Below are 20,504 nucleotides of genomic sequence, written 5' to 3'. Positions count from 1 at the left end.
GACGCGTTTTGTGGCGACGGCGCTGGCTTCGGCTGGAGGTACCGGTTCCACAGGAACAAAGCCGTGCGGTAGCCCCCCTTCGGGCGGGGAATGCCAAAGCGGACAATATCTTGGTAACGGCGGGTTCGGATGTGACATATCTAGTTTGTGAGCAGGCTTTATGCGGATCAGAGAGAAAACCAGCATCTGCATATCTAACAAGGATCGGGTCATTTGTGGATTTCTTTGAGTAGAAGTGACCTATGTTTGTTGTCCCACAAAGGTATCGCAATACATCTTTAACTCCCTTCCAATGACGAATTGTTGGAGCAGAGCTGAAAAAGCCATATCTGGTCTAATACATTGTGCTAAATACAATAAAGCACCTATTGCACTCAAATATGGTACTTCTGGACCAATGACCAGTTCATCATCTCCTTTTGGACAGAATGGATCTTTCTTAATGTCCAAAGAACGAACGACCATTGGCGTGCTGAGTGGATAAGCCTTGTCTATACCAAGTCGTTTCAGGATTTTTTCAATGTAAGTTGATTAGTGGACCAAAATTCCACTAACACAATGTTCGATCTGCAAGCCGAGATAAAAAAAAAATTTCCAAGGTTTTTCATTTCAAATTCGCTTTTCAGATATTCAGCAATTTTATTGAGTTCTTCAAGGATTCCAACTAGGTTCATATCATCGACATATACTGCCACTATAGCAAATCTAGAGTTGGATTTCTTAATGAACACACAAGGGCAAATGACATTGTTGATATATCCTTCTTTAATCAAAGACTCACTGAGACGATTATACCACATTCGTCTAGATTGTTCCAGCCCATACAATGATCGCCTTAATTTGATTGAGAGCATACCTCGTGGTTTGTTAGTTGTTTCAGGCAACTTAATTCCTTTTGACTTTCATATATATGTCAGCATCTAATTCTCCATATAGATACGCAATGATGACATTTGTAAGTCGCATGTCAAGTTTTTTCTGAAACCACTAAACTTATTAAATAACGGAACGTAATTGCGTCCATTACAGGAGAGTATGTCTCATCATAATCAATTCTAGGTCTTTGTGAAAAACCTTGTGCAATGAGTCGTGCTTTATATCTTGCAATCTCGTTGTTCTTATTGCGTTTCCTTGTGAATACCCATTTGTAACCCACGGGGTTTACGCCAGGCGGGGTTTGGACTACTGGTCCAAAAACATTTTGCCTAGCCAAGGAATTTAATTCTGCCTGGATTGCATCTTTCCACTTAAACCAATCTTGTCTCTGTTTGCATTCATCAACAAAGCGGGGCTCAAGATCATCACTTAATATGATTTCAGTGGCTACCGCGAATGCGAAATTGTCGTTGATGATTATTTCATTCTGATCCCACAATGTACAACCATAATTTATGGAGATTTTTTTGCTTTTATGTACCTCTGTTTCTTTAGGTACATGTGTCTCATTAATTACATTTTCTTTTTCTAAAAGTACAGAATCATGAATTGTGGATGTGTTATTCATTTTTTCTTCTTGAATGATTTCATTTGGATTCAGTTGTGCTCTCGACTTTCTCTTTCAAAGGGTTGAATCTTTTGAACCTGAAGGTCTACCATGATTCAGGCATGCACCAGATGAATCATTCGCTGCCACTTTATTTTGTCCAACAGGGACATCAATTCTTGTAGGTGCATTTGCAGTTGGTATATGTGATTTTGTCACTTTCATAGCATCATTAAATGCATCTGGCATTTGATTGGCAATACTTTGAAGATGAACGATCATTTTCACTTCATTTTCACATTGAGTGCTACGTGAATCAAAATAAGATAAGGTGGGAACAACCCATATCAGCTCTTTCTGTTATTCTGGAACAATCTTTTCTCCCCCTTAATGACGGGAAGACTGTCTCATCAAAGTAATAATCAACAAAACGAGCTGTAAACATATCACATGTCAAGGGTTCCAAATATCTAATGATAGATGGTGAATCAAAACCTACGTAAATTCCCAATATGCGCTGAGGTCCCATTTTAGTTCGTTGTGGTCGTGTAATAGGTACATAAACAACACAACCAAAAACTCGTAAATGTGAAATGTTTGGCTGATGCCCAAACATAGTTGTACTGATGAGTATTGGTGGTTGGCTATAGGTCTTAATTGAACCAATAATGCAGCATGTAAGATGGCATGTCCCCATGCAGAAACTGACAATTTTGTTTTCATAAGTAGAGTGCAAGCTATTAACTGAAGCCGCTAGATCAATGCTTCCGCTATACCATTTTGAGTATAGACATGAGGAATAGGGTGTTCAACATCAATGCTCAATGTTATGCAGTAATCATCAAAAGTTTGAGATGTAAATTCACCAGTGTTATCAAGTCGGATTGACTTAATAAAATAATCTGGGAACTGTGCTCGTAACTTAATTATCTGAGCAAGAAGTCTCGCAAAAGCTACATTCCTAGTAGACAAATGACAAACATGTGACCATCGGGTAAATGCATCAACCAAAACCATAAAATATCGAAATGGTGCACAAGATGGTTGAATAGGCTCACAAATATCCCTTTGAATTCTTTGCATAAATGATGGGGATTCAGCATCAACCTTTAGTTGTGATGGTCTAATTACCAACTTCTCTTGAGAACAAGCCTTGCAAGGGTTATCATTTGAGATAGTAATGTGTATGCTCAATAATGGATGTCCATTAGAGTTGGTAATGATTCTACGCATCATGGTAGATCCTGGGTGACCCATACGATCATGCCAAAGCATGTAAACTTTTGAATCAATGAACTTTTGGTTCATGACAGTATGTGATTCAACTATCTTTATGTATGCATAATATAATCCACTGGTCAAACCACGCAACGTCTCCAATATACGCTATTGGGTATCATTAGAGGTAATGCATAGATACTCCATATTTTATGCACTTTTTGTTTCAATGTGGTATTCATTTAAATGTATGTCTTTAAAACTTAACAAATTTCGAGTAGATCGAGTAGCGTACACCGCATTCTGTATAGACAATATTGTTCCATTTGGTAACATAATCTAGGCTTTCCCTGAGCCTTTAATCACATATGATTACCCTGATATTGTTGTTACCCTTACTTTTGTAAGCATCAATCTTGAGAAATACTTTCAATCTCGAAGTATTGTATGAGTGGTTGCGCTGTCTGCAAGACAAATGTCTCCGCTATTTCTCATGTTTTGAAAATGACCATAGTTTTTATCCATACTCTCTAAGTAAGGGAATCACAGTTAAAAGCAATTTATAACAGGAATTTTAAATGCCACTTTTATTGAATTTGAAATGCTAGTTTTTAAACTACAAGTTTAGCGTAATAAAAGTACATCAAACATCAATGATTTAATCGGACCGGTATACTTCATTCCCCTTTCCACCATGAAGTCCGAGACCTCTAGGTGGGTTGTGTTCAATTGCCTTGATAAGTCACACATTGGATCAAGTATATCCATTGATTTAGTCTGGTCGAGAAAATTGGTCTTGACACCCTTCTTTTTTAGGGAGGCTTGATACAGATCCACCAGATGTTTTGGGGTATGACAAGTACGCGCCCAGTGCCCATTGCCACAACACCTATGGCAAGCTCCTTCAGAGTTCCTGGAAGCATTGTTCATATGAGCTTTGCCTTTGTGGTGATTTACATTTTTGAAGCTCGGACCTGAATTATGCCTCAGAACCTGGTTATGAAACTAGACACCATGATTCTTGCTTTTCCTGTTCCATCGTCCTCGCCTGTGGCCACGTCCTCATTTATGATTATTGCCACCAGAGGATGTGGCATTCACTTCGAGGGAAACAACATTCACTTCTAGGAATGGTGTAGATCTAGTAGGTCGGGCATGATGATTTTTCAGTAGGAGCTCATTGTTTTGTTCAGCAACCAGAAGCATAGAGATCAGCTGGTTATATTTAGTGAAACTTCGCGCTCTATACTGCTGCTGCATAAGCACGTTGGAGGCATGAAAGGTGCTAAAAGTCTTTTCCAGCCTATCTTCCTCAGTGATGGTTTCCTCACAAAGTTTCATCTAGGAACTAATTCTGAACATCACAGAATTGTACTCAGCCACTGACTTGAAATCTTAGATCCTTAGGTGAGTCCACTCATAATGAGCTCTTGGAAAAATCACCGTTTTCTGGTGATTGTATCTGTTCCTCAATGTCTTCCAAAAGTGCTAACGGGTCTTCAACCGTTAGGTACTCGTTCTTTAGCCCATCATCAAGATGGCGACGGATAAAGATCATGGCCTTTGCCCTATCTTGAGAAGATGCATTGTTCTCCTCTTTGATTGTTTCTGCAAGATTCCCTGCCTCCAGATGGATCTTGACATCCACTACCCAGGTAAGTTAGTTTTTCCCAGTTATGTCCAGGGCAACAAAATCAAGCTTTACCAAGTTCGCCATTTTCTTATCTAAAAGAAAAAGGAGATGTATAAGAACTTGCAATAATATGTATTCTGGAGTTATGTAATGTTGGAACTTCTGGTTCTTACAAATTTTTCATTTTGATCTTCAGGCCAAAATGATAAGCACTCGAAACTTCTGGCTCGAGATTTACATAATACCACACCACTTTCATAACATAGAATGGGCGATTATTCCGCACCACTCAAGTAGCAGGAAAATTTAAATATCCAAAGCAAAGTGGGCGATTATACCGCACCACCTAAAATTGCAATGAAATTAAACAACAGTCAAATTTAAATATGCAGGGTATGATGGGCGATAATACTGCTCCGCCTAAAATTTGCAGTAAAATTAGATCTGCAATCCAAGATAGGCGATGATACCGCACCATCATGAATTGCAGTGAGATTAAATTTGCAGTTCAAGATGGGCGATTGTACCGCACTATCTTGGATTGCAGTAAAATTAACATAAATAAAAACTGGTTAATAATCAAGATCTACGCCAAACAAGAAATCAAAGATATATGTAACTGCTAGGTGGAGAACTAAAAGCAGGCATGGTGCAAACAGTTCTTCGCGAGGGTATATCCAGCAATTGAGGCAGATGAAGAAGATGAACAGTAAAATCCTTAGAGGAAACTTTTTTTTTTCTTTCGGCAAAGAGAAATGAGGAATGGTTATATTTAGAGAGTCGTGCTGATAACGTGTTATAAATAGGTAAAAGTTAGAGAGATAACCTTTACTAGTGACAGGAGTGAAGCATGTGTAAAATATCACACTATAACTATAACACAAGGGAATGACTAATAAAAGTGGCAGGAATATATACTGATGTTATTTATCTTTCCTTTCTTTCTCTGTGTTTTGATTACAGTCGAGTGCTCTATTTATAGAGCAACTCGCATTATTACATTTTGAAATTTACATCACATGACTTTGAAAATACGATTCTTTTGTTTTCAAAGTCTACATCACATTTGTGGGCATTGAAAAATATGTATGTGGGCATTCATAACAGTGCCAATGTTTTCAACATTAAGAGAGTTTTTCTCGCCCTAGGTTGCAAGATTTTGTCCAAATATAAAAATTAGCGACCTTAAATCATGTGCTAGTCACTACATGTGCCACAAAGTTGGCTTTCCAAAAGACATAATACCAAGAAATTGAGTCAAAGAAGTCTAAAACCATTTAATATCTTCAATAATGTTCTTCACCCTCCAAAAAATTGAGCATGAGCCAGTAGTTACATTTATTACTAATTTTGAGTCTCCTTCAACGCACATTTTTTTTTTATCCTTTTCCTTTCGTAGTCCAAAGAGCATCTCTTAAAGCTAGAGCTTCAGCAACTAAGATCATATTTTCTCCCAAACTTCTAGCTCCTAAAATTATTGAAGGAAAATTTTAATTATATTAAGTTCATTAAACGAACATATTACATGCATTTAACTATTAAATGGTGGAAGCATGCGTGTATGCACTTTAAAACAAAACTTAAATAATGAAATTCCATGCCTAGTAATCGTGGCGAACCCAGACTCAACTCAAATTCAAATAGAAAAAATTGATATTCATATACCTTTGTTGATTCCTCTTTGAATAAGCAAAGGCTAATCACCCATGAAAGAGAGTTTTCATTCCTTTGCTCTTAGCTTCTTAAATCCATCAACATGGATGAACTCCTCTTGCTTCTTGGCTCCTTTGATCCATGGAATTGAATGGTTGAAATTCTCCAAAGGCCCACAAAGTAGGGGGCCTCTAAGTGCCGTCACCAAGGATAATTTTGGAAGAAGATGAGAGACCACTGAATAACAAATGCTAGAAAACTTTCCCAGGGCGATCGGCCTTCCTGAAGAAAAGAGAGAGCAGTGTATTCTCTCGTTTGCCTTGTGAAACTCTAATGAGCCTTTTGGCTATAAAGCTCCTTATATAGTCATTTTTTTAAGTGACTAAATGAGAAAGCTCAAGCCTTTCTCCCCATGGCCGGCCTAGCCAAGTTAGCGGGCCTTTGTGCCCTTTTGTCAATTAAGTTGTCCTACAACTTAAGTCAAGAGGCTTAATTATTCAGTGCCCATTGGGCCTTGAGGTCCAAAACTAACCCAAGGTCTAAAATAAATTTATTCGTTTGATTAATTAACATATTAATTAATCCTAACCATAAACAATTAAACCATTTAACTATCCTTACTCAACTTTGTTATATCCTTCAATCATTTCCTTACATGGTGTGCGTTGGCAAAAGAGAAATTTGTGGAAATTGACCATGAAAGAGGTGCTTTGGGCAAGGTGTTCAGCCTAGTCTTCGCGAGGCTAACAATATTCTACAAGGTTACATTAAAAAGAAAAAGCTGCTCCATCGGAAAGGAGAAATGAGATTTAGCAAAAACAAGAATAAGTAAGAAAACCAAATGATTCCTTAGAGAGCTAGAAAGGAACCCTATGCTTTTTTTTTATTTTTTTTTAGGGTAAATTACATTTTACCCCCTTAGGTTTAGGTGCAATTGCAATATCTTACAATATCTTTAAAACATTTCACTCTCATACATTAACTATGATTTTCATTTTATTTTAATACAACCGCTAGTCAATCCGTTAAATTGACTGTTAAATAATGATGTGGCAAATATAAAATCTATATTTTTAATGACGTGGATGCGTTCGTCATGTGTACAAAAAAAAAATTCATTTAATAAATACCAATTTAAATATAAAGCTAATATAAAACAAAACTAAAAAAACACAAAGGGGCCCACATCTTTTAAATGTCTTCTTAGTTTATCATCCCCATCTTCTCCAGCTACCTACTCTGACGAAAAGAATTATGTAGAATCTTCAGATCTGCCCTAAATTGCAGTACCTAATTGAGCAAAAACCAAATAGCAATCCAAATGGATTTGTGGAGGTGCTGGGATTGGAGATCTGGGTTTGGGGAATTTAGTTTTAAACAAATCCCACTCCCAAATTCACCTAATCTCACCCCCAAATTTACCTCCAGATCTAGGAGTTGCAGGCGGCGGGCGAGGGAAACGTCGTTGAGGTTGTTGTAGTAGCATGAGGAGGGAGGCGGAGGGACGCCGACTTTGGCCCTGCAACCTGGACCTGGGTTTGGGTGAATTTCGAATTTGGACGAATACAACCCCCAAAATCACCAAATCCAACCCCCAAAATCACTAAATCCAACCCCCAAATTTTTTTCGAATCCAACCCAACCCCTAAATTCAATCCACGTTGGCGTTATTGATGGTGTGAGAGTTCTAGGTGTCGGAGGGGGTGAGATAAGTGGTGGCGAATTTGTCAAGGAACTTCTTGTTAAACATGGCGACTCCTACACTAATGTTGCAGGCGACCAGACCGCAAGCCTCAAGGGAACCATAATAGAAGGAGACACGGTGGAGGTGGGAGATGTCTTTGAAAGAATAGCGAAGGAGTCAGCGTTTTGGGGCTTCTTCGATGGTGTGCTGCGAGGAGATGATGTGTTGTAAATAGGAGTTGAAGATAAGATGTTGTAGACGAAGGAGAGCAGAAGGGGTGGCTTGGGTGGGCAAGGGGGTGGTGGTAGGAGAAGGGATGGGGAAAATGAAGAATTTGTATTTTTTTTATTTTTTAATTAATTATTTTAATATGTTAATATTCAAATTAGATTTTTAATTTTTATTAATTTTTTATGCCACGTGGCACATGTTTGTTAGCCATGTCAGTATAAATGTGGATCCTATATTTGCCACGTCATCAGTTAACGGTTTACTTAACGAATTTTCTAACGGATGTATGAAATTGAAATAAAATGATAAGTAAATGTATGAAATTGAAATGTTTTAAAGATGTTGTATGAGGTTGCAATTGACCCCAAACCTGTGGGGGTAAAATGTAATTTACCCTTTTTATATTTTTATATTTTTTTATTTGAATATAAGTAATATAAGTATTAGTTGACTCCCCTGAAAGCCGCTATAATTAGTACAACAAGGGAGGACACAACGTGGGAAAACAACATAGACAACATAACGAAAGAATTAAAGTGAGATTGCATCAGGCAGAGCAAGCTTTTCTCCAAGTGTAGGAAACCTTGATTCGTGAAGAAGGAATTCTCCTAACTTTTGAAGGCATTTCTTCAAGCTTTCTTTAGATTTCCTTAGCCACTATAAATATTCCAAGAACATTATCCATGTAAGCATGCACTGATTTTGCTATCATGCTAAACCAATAAGCTTTTAGCTTCCATGATGTGCTTCACTCAAGCAAGTCATAGTTTATTGCAATTATTCAATCTTTGAGCCATTGATTCAATTGGAATACTTCCCAAGACACTAATTTTTTAAATTATTTCAGGACTTGGTATTGAAAATGAACCAAGAGGGCTAATAGTTTCCACCGAGACCCAAATCCAACTCGATCAAAAAGATCCCCAACAATGTTTTCTTGTAGTAGAACGTACCTTGTTTGCCTGAACATAATCTTATCCAAGGACCAAATAGCTATGGCAAAATATAAAATGACTTCCCTTTCTTCATTTCTCTTCTCAAAACCACGGTCATCATGGAAACCTCTATAGTTGCCCGTCTCATTGCCCACATGCCAATTTAAATCTCCTCATATGAATAGTTTTTCCGTCTAAGAGATTTCTTGAACTAATTCTCCAAAGGATAATACTTGAGTACTCACTGATATACTCACCATGTTATGTGGCCAAATAAAATAATGACATATGTCATTATTTAACTATCTCATAACTCTATAACCAAACACAACAATTCTACTATTCCACCAACCAAACACCCTTCTTCCTCCTCACATTGCCCAAAAGCTTTTCTTTAAACCAAAAGAAGGAAGCAGGCCTTGCACTACCGTAGAACAGTGAGGTCGGTGTAATCGTGACAGAAAAATAAAATCCTCGTCGCCAAAGCTATGGCTCAATGTCTTAGGTTGTTGCCTCAGTCCACCATCAATGACCAGGATGATGATGATCTCGAATTTCGATACGACATCACGGCCTCAGACACCTTTTTCTTTGTCTGTAATGGTTTACTCGGTTGTCCTCAATAATCTCTGTTGTCCACCACGAAGGATGACGATTCATAGTTGTGTAAAAGAGAGGGAATGGAGGTGTGGGTAGCGGGAGAAGAGAAGGATTGATGCCATGGGAATCGCCGGAGAAAGGAAGCCATGGCTACCATAGGGAAAGAGACGAAGGGGTCATTTTGGCCACATGATTAATTAGAGAAGGGAGTGTTTGGTTGCATAATTATAAAATTAATCATAAACACTTGTGTTTTTATTGGGCCACATTGTTTAGTGAGTAAAATAGGTATTGACTAGCCAGTACCCAAGTATTATCATTCTCCAAAATCTTCCCAAAATTTGTCCTTCAGACTTCTATCTAACCACACTTAAGGTGTAATGAGTCAATTCTATATTATATATTTTTTCCTAATCTTAGTATTAGTTTATTGGTTATTTTGTGAGAATTTTGATACTTTGAATTATATTTCCAATGTAGGACATTCGACTTCCTCTTAAGCAAAAAGTAGCCAAACGGATGAATTTTGGAGTGATTCTAATTGGAAGATGTTCGTGAGTCTCTTAGCTAGTTCATGTCAAAGTTTCAGATTTTTCTACAAAGCGGATAATTTATGGTGATGAAATAAAGGAGCAGTGTGCAGTATTGTCAAAGTGATGTTTTAGGCTTATTTGGGCTTTTTGGCGTCCAAGATGATGTCTTTTGGGTTCGAAGCCTTCTGCAATTATGTTCGGAACATCTCAAGCTTTAATTCTAGCCATTTTGTGCCTGTTTTGGAGCTTAAAGATCCAGAAACGTGGCTGATTTATGGCTGGACAGATTTCCCATATTTGATTAGGATTATGTTTCCTAGTTTCTCTTAAGTTATTATGTTTCCTAGTTTATAGATGACCTTTTATAATAAGAATTTTATTTTATAGTAGTATAAATAAGATTTTTTAGCGATTAGGGTTTTGGACAGAAGAGGGGAAGAATGCATTAGTTTTGGAGAACTTTGCTAGGCTTTGACGATTTGTATTTCAAGGTGTTTTCTATCCTTATTTTTAATAATATTTTATTTTATGATTGTTTGTAACTAATTTCCTTTTGCTAAGACGAGGCCATAAGCCTTAACAAGAATATGTGGTTTTTTTTCAATCTGCTTACGATTTTATGCATGCAGGTTTTGAATTATTAATCACCGTGTTTAAACTATCTATTTGTCTTAATATTTGATCACCATTAGGATATTTAGAAAAGTAATTTGATCCAATTTTGGTCGGAGGTCGGTCCCTGAAATTGACGAAGGCTTTTTGTGGTTAATTTGTGCAAGTTCACTTAGGATGAATACCTCGTCTTAAGGGTTGCATGATTTTTCAAAATGTTTCACAAAACTTAATGAGTCTTGCATGTTTAGATTTGATTTGAATCCCACAGACGGATTGCATGTTTGATATACGCTCTATATTGGGGGGTCCAAGTAGGCATGTATTAGGAAAACCTAACCTTCAAATATGCATGTGTAAGTCATAAGTAATTGAAAGAACTACGTAGGATTGTTAAGGTGACGGCGGAACCTAGTGCTTTTACAATTTAATTTTCAAAATCTTTTTTTTGTTTTCTTTAATTTGCTAATTTCTTTAATTATTTTTATTAAATTCGTTTTTATTATTTTAAATCACAAAATCAACATTTTTTCAAACTTTGTTTTAAATAATTAATTAAGATTTGGTTTAATAAAAATTATTCATCCAATCTCTGTGGAGAACAACCTTGCTAGAGCCAACTATAATACAATTACCTTGTACTCTTGCAAGTATTGTAAGTGTTTTTATTCATACTTTTGCAGGTGGTAAAAATCCTATCAAGGTGCATACGCACTAATCACATTGATGAGTTCTGGTCCTATCACAATCTTGATTACTATAATTCTATACCCGGCCCTCTTAACATCTACCTTATCTTTTGCCAAAGTCTTATCCATGATGATGCCGCCATTGTTTCTTGATATGTTTGTGCTCAAATACCAAAGCTTAAAGCTTGGTTTTTCGAGATCCTTCACCTTAAGACCAACTTAGTTTTCTAGAGGCACATAATACTTATCGTTCTTCTCAACATAACTTCTATTACTTCCATAAAATTTCCCATTAAAGTTCCTATATTCCACGTTCCGAAACGCATTCTACTCTTATGAACCTACCCTCGTGTCCTAGCTTATTTGACCTCACTCGTCCCGTAGGATCAAAATACGTCTTTTAGGTATCCTGGGTAAAGTTGATATCAGCAAATGCTTCCAAACAATTTTAAGTGGAATCTTTCAAAAATAAGTTTCTACAATGTCCTTACTTGTTTAACACTATGTTCGAGCTTCTATGGAGATACAACGACATTTACGCACTTATCATTGTGCCCAGACCTTGCAACCGTCACTTCCGGGTGACAACCTACCTTTGGCACAATTTTGTTTAGAATTCATATCAAACGTGAAGGATAAAATGTCGACTATCAACAACTTGACGCACTTACCATCTTTTTTTATTCAAAAAAAAAAAAAAAAAAAAGTAAAAAGTAAAAAATCATTGATGACATTCCAAGATTACATTTATTGACCGCAACAAACTGTACAAATATAACCGGAGAGTATACCTCAATTGCACTCGAAATCACCATTTCATTTTTCACCTTCTTCGTCTTCCTGATTGCTCTCCAGCTCCAGTCACTCGCAATTTCACGTAAGATTCCCTCCACCCAATCTCCAATTTCCAATCAAATATTCGAACACACACCAATATGATTTGCGTTAACACTTAAATCTAGGGTTAGGTTTTGTTGCCTTTGTATTCTTTTTCCAATTACTTTGTTGTGATTTATCGACTATCTTTGGTATTTGTTCGATATGTTTATATTTATTGAACCGACTTGATGTTTGTGTACGGGTTTCCAAGTTTTTCAGGGGAGGGGTGAATTTTGGAAATGATTTCATTGATTCGATCTTGATGTGGCGTTCTGAGTTTTCAGTTTTCGATTCAATTTGCAAATGATTGATACTCTAGGGTTCTTGATTTGGGCGTTGAGGTTGGAATTGAGGGGAAAGCGCAATTTTTAGAATTGCAATCTGAAGGCTGCTGCTTTTATGTATAGAAAATGGGGAAAAAAGTCTTCAGTTTCAATTGGGGTTTGGCTGTGCGTCATTGGTTAAGAGATCGGATAAGATAGTGTAATTACAATTGTGTATGGTATGCCTCGGGCATATGACACGAAGCTTCGTAAATTACCAATTTGTTTAATTTAGTTTACCAGTATGTGGGCTGATTGGGAAGGGGCTGTATTAGCCTCCTTGTAGCTGATGATGAGTTTGGCATGGTATTCTTGTAATTCTGAAATTTTCAGTTGCCTCTAGCTTTAATGTTCATCAAATTAGGTTTATGACATTTTTAATGTATTTTACGTCAAGGTTGTTGTCAGATTGTAAAATTGGGTTTCAGTCTTTTTCAGATCATGTACTTTATTAACTGGGTGGCTAACAGTTATTGTCATGATTAGAGCATTGGTAATTAATGTAAACGAGGTTTATTCGCTTCCGTTTTTCGAGTATTACACAACATTCAGTTGGAAATGCAAGCCTGTGATGGAAATTAGAAAATATGGAAAATGTGAATAAATGTTTCTCTTTATTCTCTTATTGGCTCAAAAAGAATCCATTCAGTCCACCGTGATGTTTTTCCAGAATTGTATCGGAACTTAGTTGACAATATTATGTTCTCTGATGAAGTGCTTTAACTACCATCGATTGATACCCAACTGCTAAGGGTCTTCCTGAACGTAGTGTGTGATTTTGTATGGTGTTGATGTTTTAAGTTGGTGTGATTTTGTTGGAGCCTCTATAGCACAGTGTGTGTGTGCGCGCGCGCGTGCGCGTGTGCATGTGTGTTTGTGCACACGCATGTGTGTGGCAATTAAGGCCCTGTGCCTCCCCCATCTGGGTTTGTGGTGCTTATGCACAGTGTTGATATTTCGAGTTGGTGTGGGAACCTCTACAATATAGAACAATATGCTTTTTCCGCCTGTGGAGAAATGTAGCTTTCGGAAGTTACTTTCATAGAATGACCTTTTAATAATGTCTATAATACAGGATGTCAGAAACACCCTTCCGACCACGTGAGCAGCTCTATGAGAAGCAAAAGATTTTCCAAAGCATCCACAAACACACATACCTGAAGGGACCGTTTGATAAGATTACCTCTGTTGCCATTCCAGCTGCTTTAGCTGCTACTTCGTTGTTCCTTATTGTGAGTTTCTAATTACTTCATTTCTTTTAAGACTTTGTAAGCCTTTTGTATGTGAAAAAAAAAAGTAGTTTTCCTTGCTTTTGTTGCAATCTCATTGTAAGGTCTGATGGCATTTTCTCCAGGGACGAGGGATCTACAACATGTCTCATGGGATTGGAAAGAAGGAATGATGCAGCATAGAAATGATAGTCGGCTGGCAAACAAAGTCAAGATTTATGTGCTCCCAGTCTCTGGTAGTGTTGATTTTTTTTCTGTTTGTGTCCTCTAATAATTGCTTAGTAGCAGATTCTGTACTACCATTGAAAGGGGGAGTATTTAATTTTGAAATTTCTGCTAATGGGGTTTCCTGTTTGATAAATACTGCACTCGTTTAATATACTTAAGACTTCAGCCATTTGTCTGAGACGTCTTTTCAACTGTTGCGTTGTTTGGTCTGCATTTTGTATGCTTACAAATGTGTGTCAACTATCAACTTGCTTTCTACTCCAGTGATTTCACTTCATATGCTTCTCGTTGAATTGAGTTGCAATCTTTTTTTCCTAGCACGTCACCAAACTGTTGTAAGTTATAGTTATTATTCAAGACGAAAACCTCTCCACGGGAACTCCCTACCCGTTGCTCCCCCAGATTAGGGAGATTAAGAGCTCAAGCTCTTGAAAATAATACAGAAGAATTACCGCCATTTGATTAAGCTAATGGTGGCAGTTCTGTGATTTTTTCAGCTCCTTTTTTAATATGCTTGACCGAGATGTACTTGAATATTTCTGGTGAATCCAAGTGCTGCTTCAGTATCTTAGACATTATATTTTTCCCTTTTACCACCAGAAGCAAATTTTTTGTCAATGATACCGCTCCCAGCGAGAGATTTTCTTATCCAATGAAGTTTTAGTCCCTGTAGCATCTTGCTGCGTGTTGAGAAAGGTGTAGAATTTATCCAATGAACGATTGGCACACGGTGAGTTGGTGATATGAGAGAATCTCTCGTCCCCTAACTCTTCAAATTGTTAGGCCCTCTCGACTCGTCGCTCCACATGTCTCGATACTCTTCTCTGCACTCTGAAAACTGCGCTTGTGTGTTTCGACTCCAAGAATTCCTAATTCTTAAGCACGAAGCACCGCTACTCAAACAAACACATACTGCACTTTCAGAATATGAGCAAGAGAGATGACAATCTATTTCAAAGAGACGATAATCTATTCCAACATGTTTGTACGACCGTGGAACCGAGTGATTAGATAGAAGCAAGAGATATGGCAGAGATAATCCAAGTGATATCTGCAGTAGTATGAGCAAGAGATCTGTACACTGTCTCGGTAGACGAACGGGCAACGGTAAACTGTTTCTTGGCACTCCAACTAATCAAATTTCACCTCAAAAAGATACAATATCCACTAGTAGATCGTCTATCAAACACACAACTTGCCCGGTCACCCTTTCTGAACCATATACAAATCATGATTGATGGTGCCCTTGAGAAAATGTAAAATTCTTTAGACATCAGTGAGATGATCTTTGCCTTGAAGAGTGCATAAACTGGCACGTTTGGTTAACAGCAAAAGAAAGATCGATTCAGGACCATGTTATGCTAGGCATGGAAGAGCTCCAACCAATGACCTATATTCTGCAGGATTAGAGAGTAAGGGATCAACATTGATGCCTAATTCTTTTGACTCCAGAGGCGGAGATGGGTGAAGGAGCTAGAGAAAATGGATCCAAGCGAAACATACCGCGAATCCGGCGAGGGCTGGAGTTGTGTCGTCTCCAAGGTTGAAGGTCCAGATGCTGGAAAGGCTGTCGTTGAATGTGCTGATGGTTGCACCTGTGCGACCGAAACTATGGGTTCTAACTGTAGCCTCCAGGGGACTATTGGCACAAAGAGCGTTGCGCGATTTCGAATAACGGAAGCGAATTGTTCGATTATATCTTGCTCTCTTACGTATCAGCTCTTCGATTATCATCTTTTCGTTTCTTATTTTACATCTTTTAGTGTTTCTGTCGTTGTTCGATTACAAATAATTCTGGATTTGGTTGATTTTTGTATATATGCATGGCCGTCATGAACATGTTGCTTATACGAAATCGATCGTCCTAGCCACTGAAATAAACCAAGAGAATAGAGGCTAGCTTATAGTTATTTTCTGTCGTAATTCCATGCATTATCTATAGAGGATAATACGTCTAATGAACAAAAATGTCCAAACCCATAACAATTGGATAGCTCGGTCCAAATGCTGCAATCTATTTGTTGAACCCGGTCCTCTCGAGGTCACCGTCTAACAGTGACTTTCATAAAAACATGTAGAGTGATGGTATGATGTCAAATACCGCTATTGTTATTGCATGTTCATGTGAAAATTCAATAATTTAAATACAATAAGTATAATTGAAGAGGAAAAAAATTTGCACTTGGTGCTCGTTGGGTGTCGTATACGAGTTCAAACATCAAGCAAATAGAATTGGGTCATTCACAGTGTTCAAATAAAATAAAATAAACGCCAATTGCTTCAGAAATGAAAATAAACAACATGTCAAACCAATCAAAGGTTTAGATAACAAGTAGCATCCTCAAGATGAGTTGTTCATTTGTTTGATTCATATGAATGACTAATGGATTTCCAAATTGAAAGATTTTTTTGTATATATGATCTTTAGATGATGACTAACAAGTAGCATCTTCAAGATGAGTCCTGTTATGATGTTTGTACAGTAAAAATGTATTAATCGTCTGTGGAAGGATAAGTAAGTTATGGGGGAATCCAATTATTATCTTTAATAATTTGATGACGAATATAAGGATAAGCTCGATTATATATCTGCAATTGGGCACTACAATGGTGACAGGGTTTAGTACTTAATTAGGGGGCTGTCCAAATGAACTGAATGCCAAGGCGTCCGTGCTTGTAGTTAAATGACCGTGAGTCTGACTCTACTAGCCAAAACGTCAAAGTGAATTAAATGTTTGATGTGAAAGTGGCATTTTACCACGGTGGTGGAAATGTGTTGAGTCCTTACATGATGGCGTGGGTTTGAATCCCGTCAGTGACTAATGTAACATTTAATCTAATAAAATCTATCATTTGACCAAAAAAAAAAAAAAACAAAAAAAAATCAAGTGTCTGATTTTGATTACTTAGTTGAGACTGGTGCTTATTGGCATTTCATAACAAGTTAGATAAGGATTGTTCATAATAAGATCATGAGAAGAAAACTCTATATTTGTAAGAGGTGACTCACAACAGTATTTCTCTGTTGAAGGTTGCAAGATCACTAAAAGGTGGTGCCGTCTTTTCTCGTGATGCATTTACAGTGGTTTTACGACTTGCTAGGTTTAGTCCTCGTGAGTTATCTTTCTTCTTAGTTAGATGTGGATCATTCGTGATTGAGGAATTACGTTGTATTCTTAATGTTGTAGCATTTCCCTTATGGTTTGTGATCTCTTGATTATGTTTGACATGCTTGTATTATGTGTGTTCATGATTGTTTCTTAATAATTTTTATTACCTTCAATCGTGACACACCAGTAAGCTGATATCACGAGAGACGAATTTTGTTGTTGATGTTTTATTTTGAAACTATTAATTGTTTGAGTTAGCGGTTTTCAGTATGACGTTTGTTCGACATAAAAAATAAGAGTACAAAAAATGGAAACTGAGAGAGATAAATGACATAAGAAATACAGAACACAGTAAGAGAAAAGAGTGAAAAGACTGAATAGAGGTTGAAAGAACAGATAAAATGAATAATATAAGAGTAAACTGTATTCTATATGTATAATTAAAAAAATGAATTGTTATTGGCACTTCAAAATTTTCATTCTACACTCCAAACTTTCTATATTTAGAAAGAAAAATATACTTGTGAGGAGTGTAGAATGAGAATTTTGGAGTGCTAATAACATTTCCCTTAATAAATTAGGAACTTTAACGAAAAGATTTCGCTACTGTTTATTTTAACGAAAAGATTTCGCTTATGTTTATTTTAACGAAAAACCACATTTTTACACTAAAAATTCAATCTTGATACGATTCACTTTACCCTTTATTTTGTCATTATCGTTAAATTCAAAGTTTTCAAACCATTTTCATTAGTTTTCCTTAAAAATTTTTGCATAATAACTGAATATTGACTTGCATAAAAGTAATTAAAGACCTTTAATTTTTATTACTAGCTTTAAAAATAAAAAAAAGTTAAAGTTAATTTTAACTTGTATGCCGAAAGCTATGGAGTGGCATTAAAAAAAAGGGAAGTGTTATTGGCACTTCAAAATCTCATTCTACACTCCTCATAAGTGTAGTTTTCTTTCCTAATATGGAAAGTTTAGAGTATAGAATGAAATTTTTGGAGTGTTAATAACAATTTTCTAAAAAAATTGAAGGATGATCATTGTTTTTAGTTAAAAACAATGTGACGGTGAGTTAAAGGGATATTAGTGGCTAATAACCTTTTTGTTAAGTTGAATGGTCCCTGTCATGATCTGATGTTTAGTCTTTAATTTGACTATTAGCAGCCACTGACTGCCATATGTTTCTGTTCATAAATTAATGAGTTTTCTGATCGGCAATGCTCGATTAATTATCTCTATAAGCTAAACTGCAAACCTAATGAGAATTACTTCGAGTCTTATCCAACTCTTAATCGTCACAATATTCTAGTCACTAATTTTCACTTTGTTGGTTCCTTAATCATCATAATCATGATTTAATCAAATTTAACAGAGATTTTTCGTGGAATGACCAAAATGATTGACGGTTGATAAATTTTGCAAACACTTCTATTGATTTCTGTTAAGAAAGGAATCTTAGATTGATTTGTCAAATATTGTAGATTGATATTTACTTACCTATTAGGTTATCAGCTAGCATTATTTGTAGGAAATAGAATAGGAAACAAGTCATGTTAGCCTTTATATAAAGCTGTAAATCCCGTTGATGTTAATATACAGAAATACATTCCTATATTTTATGCTTCTTATGATGGTACCAGAGTGAACGATATCTGGGAAAATAAAAGGCAAAACAACAAACATAAACCCTACCAGCCATCGCTATGGGCGATACATCAGAAAAGCCAACCGTGTCAGGCATGGCTTCGCATCAAAAGTGGGAACACCCCAATCACCCACTTTTCCTCCCTCATTCAGACCAACCTGGTGCAATACTTGTGCCGCAGTCTCTCGTGGAGGATAACTATGGCACATGGGTTCAATCCATGACCATGGCTTTGACAGTAAAGAACAAATTAGGGTTTGTTGATGGAACGGTCAAGAAACCTCATGAAGAACAACTCGAAGAATTACAACAATGGAATCGATGCAACAACTTGGTAAAAACGTGGTTGCTCGGTTCCATGTCCAAAGAAATTTCCGAGAGCGTCATACACTGCAAGGATGCACGACATATGTGGCTTGACCTACAAGAAAGGTTTTCCCATGTGAATATTGTCCAACTGTTTCACATCGAAAACGAGATTCACGACTGCGTACAAGGTACTATGACCGTGAGCACATACTTCACCAAACTAAAAAGCCTTTGGGACGAACGAGATGCGTTGTGTTCTATCCCAACATGTGGCTGTGACACAAAGAAGGAGATCACCTCCTACATTGAAACCCAGAAGACGATGAAGTTTCTCATGGGTTTGAACGAGTCTTATTCTACTGTTCGCAGCAACACTCTCCTTCTCGAGCCTTTGCCCACTGTTAACAAGGCTTACTCACTTGTTCTTCGTCATGAAAGGCAAGTCGAAGTTTCAAGTGGACGAAGTACTGCCCAACCAGAAGCTGCTGTATTCGCTGTCAAAGGTGGAAGCCGAGAACCTAAACCTGAGGATGGTGGTTTGCGATGTGACAAGTGCAATAAGACGAATCACACCACAAAAAACTGCCGGGCACACATCAAATGTACTTTCTGTGGTTGGAAGGGCAATTCGTACGAGTATTGCCGCAAAAGAAAAGCAGTCCTAGACAGCGAACCAAGCCGTTCTGCCAAAGGAAATCACGTTGCCGTGAACAACAAGGAAATCTCCAACTTCCCGTTCTCTCCAGAAGATTGCAAGCAGATCCTTAAAATGTTGCATCAAAACAAATCTTCTTTTGCTAATCATGTTGGTAATTCTTCTAGCCACGATGATCTCTCAGGTAAGGCCTTTTCATTCATGCGTCATGGCAAGCACAATGTTTGGATCTTGGATAGTGGTGCCACAGATCACATAGTTTGCAACCCCGAGTCCCTTACATCCTCTAGGCCTGTTCAAAATCACACTGTTGCATTACCCAATGGATCCCTTGCCACGGTCACTCATGTTGGCCAAGTCATTTTTTCTCCTAATTTTATTCTTGACAATGTTCTTTGTGTCCCAATCTTTATGTTAAATTTAATATCCATTAGTCAATTGGCTTATGATTCATTTGCTATTACCCTTTTCTTAAACCATTTTTGTGTCATCCAGGACCTACGATCGGGGAAGATGATTGGGACGGGAATTGAACGGGAGGGACTCTACTACCTTGACTCACCGAAGAAAGGAATATGCAATACCATCCAAACCATCTCTCCCAACCTTTGGCACCAACGCCTCGGCCATCCATCACCTAAAGTTACTATGTTGTTTCCCTTTGTCTCCAATAAAACATGTGATCTCACTCAATGTTTAATTTGCCCTTTGGCTAAACAAACAAGGTTACCTTTCCCTTTAAGTTCCATGTCTACTACTTCTTGTTTTGAATTAATTCATGTTGACATTTGGGGTGGTTATCAAGTACCTTCTCTTTCTGGTGCAAAGTACTTTCTTACCATTGTT

General features: G+C 37.3%; 2 protein-coding genes and 1 long non-coding RNA gene across 3 annotated transcripts; 2 read left to right on the top strand and 1 right to left on the bottom strand.

The window, feature by feature from the left end:
- Positions 1 to 11,991: 11,991 nt before the first annotated feature.
- Positions 11,992 to 14,121, top strand: LOC137742657 (uncharacterized). The gene is made up of 3 exons (XM_068482580.2): positions 11,992 to 12,148; positions 13,549 to 13,705; positions 13,828 to 14,121. Exons 2-3 carry the CDS (start codon positions 13,550 to 13,552, stop codon positions 13,873 to 13,875), a joined length of 204 nt encoding a protein of 67 aa, XP_068338681.1. The 5' UTR covers positions 11,992 to 12,148; position 13,549; the 3' UTR covers positions 13,876 to 14,121.
- LOC148692905 (uncharacterized) lies at positions 13,828 to 15,691 on the bottom strand. The gene is made up of 2 exons (XR_015953754.1): positions 15,434 to 15,691; positions 13,828 to 15,327 (listed from the first exon to the last, which is right to left on the bottom strand). It is a non-coding gene; the product is annotated as an uncharacterized LOC148692905 (long non-coding RNA).
- A 3,061-nt stretch (positions 15,692 to 18,752) lies between these two features.
- On the top strand, positions 18,753 to 20,191 carry LOC148692904 (uncharacterized). The gene is made up of 2 exons (XM_088679350.1): positions 18,753 to 19,842; positions 20,154 to 20,191. The coding sequence occupies exons 1-2, from the start codon at positions 18,753 to 18,755 to the stop codon at positions 20,189 to 20,191; spliced, it is 1,128 nt and encodes a 375-aa protein (XP_088535476.1).
- Positions 20,192 to 20,504: the final 313 nt, after the last annotated feature.

Source organism: Pyrus communis, chromosome 11 (genome assembly GCF_041283825.1).
Source record: "Pyrus communis isolate YQ-2024b chromosome 11, ASM4128382v1, whole genome shotgun sequence".
NCBI classification, from domain to species: domain Eukaryota; kingdom Viridiplantae; phylum Streptophyta; class Magnoliopsida; order Rosales; family Rosaceae; genus Pyrus; species Pyrus communis.
Note: the sequence above shows the minus strand (reverse complement) of the source record. Positions and strands in the feature narration are given on the sequence as shown.

What these genes read in the sequence shown, in the direction of transcription:
- LOC137742657 (XM_068482580.2), top strand. Translation starts at nt 13,550, where the DNA reads ATGTCAGAAACACCCTTCCGACCACGTGAGCAGCTCTATGAGAAGCAA. An exon ending in CTACTTCGTTGTTCCTTATT is followed by an intron (nt 13,706 to 13,827) that starts GTGAGTTTCTAA and finishes CATTTTCTCCAG; the next exon opens with GGACGAGGGATCTACAACAT.
- LOC148692904 (XM_088679350.1), top strand. Translation starts at nt 18,753, where the DNA reads ATGGGCGATACATCAGAAAAGCCAACCGTGTCAGGCATGGCTTCGCAT. An exon ending in TAGCCACGATGATCTCTCAG is followed by an intron (nt 19,843 to 20,153) that starts GTAAGGCCTTTT and finishes TGTGTCATCCAG; the next exon opens with GACCTACGATCGGGGAAGAT.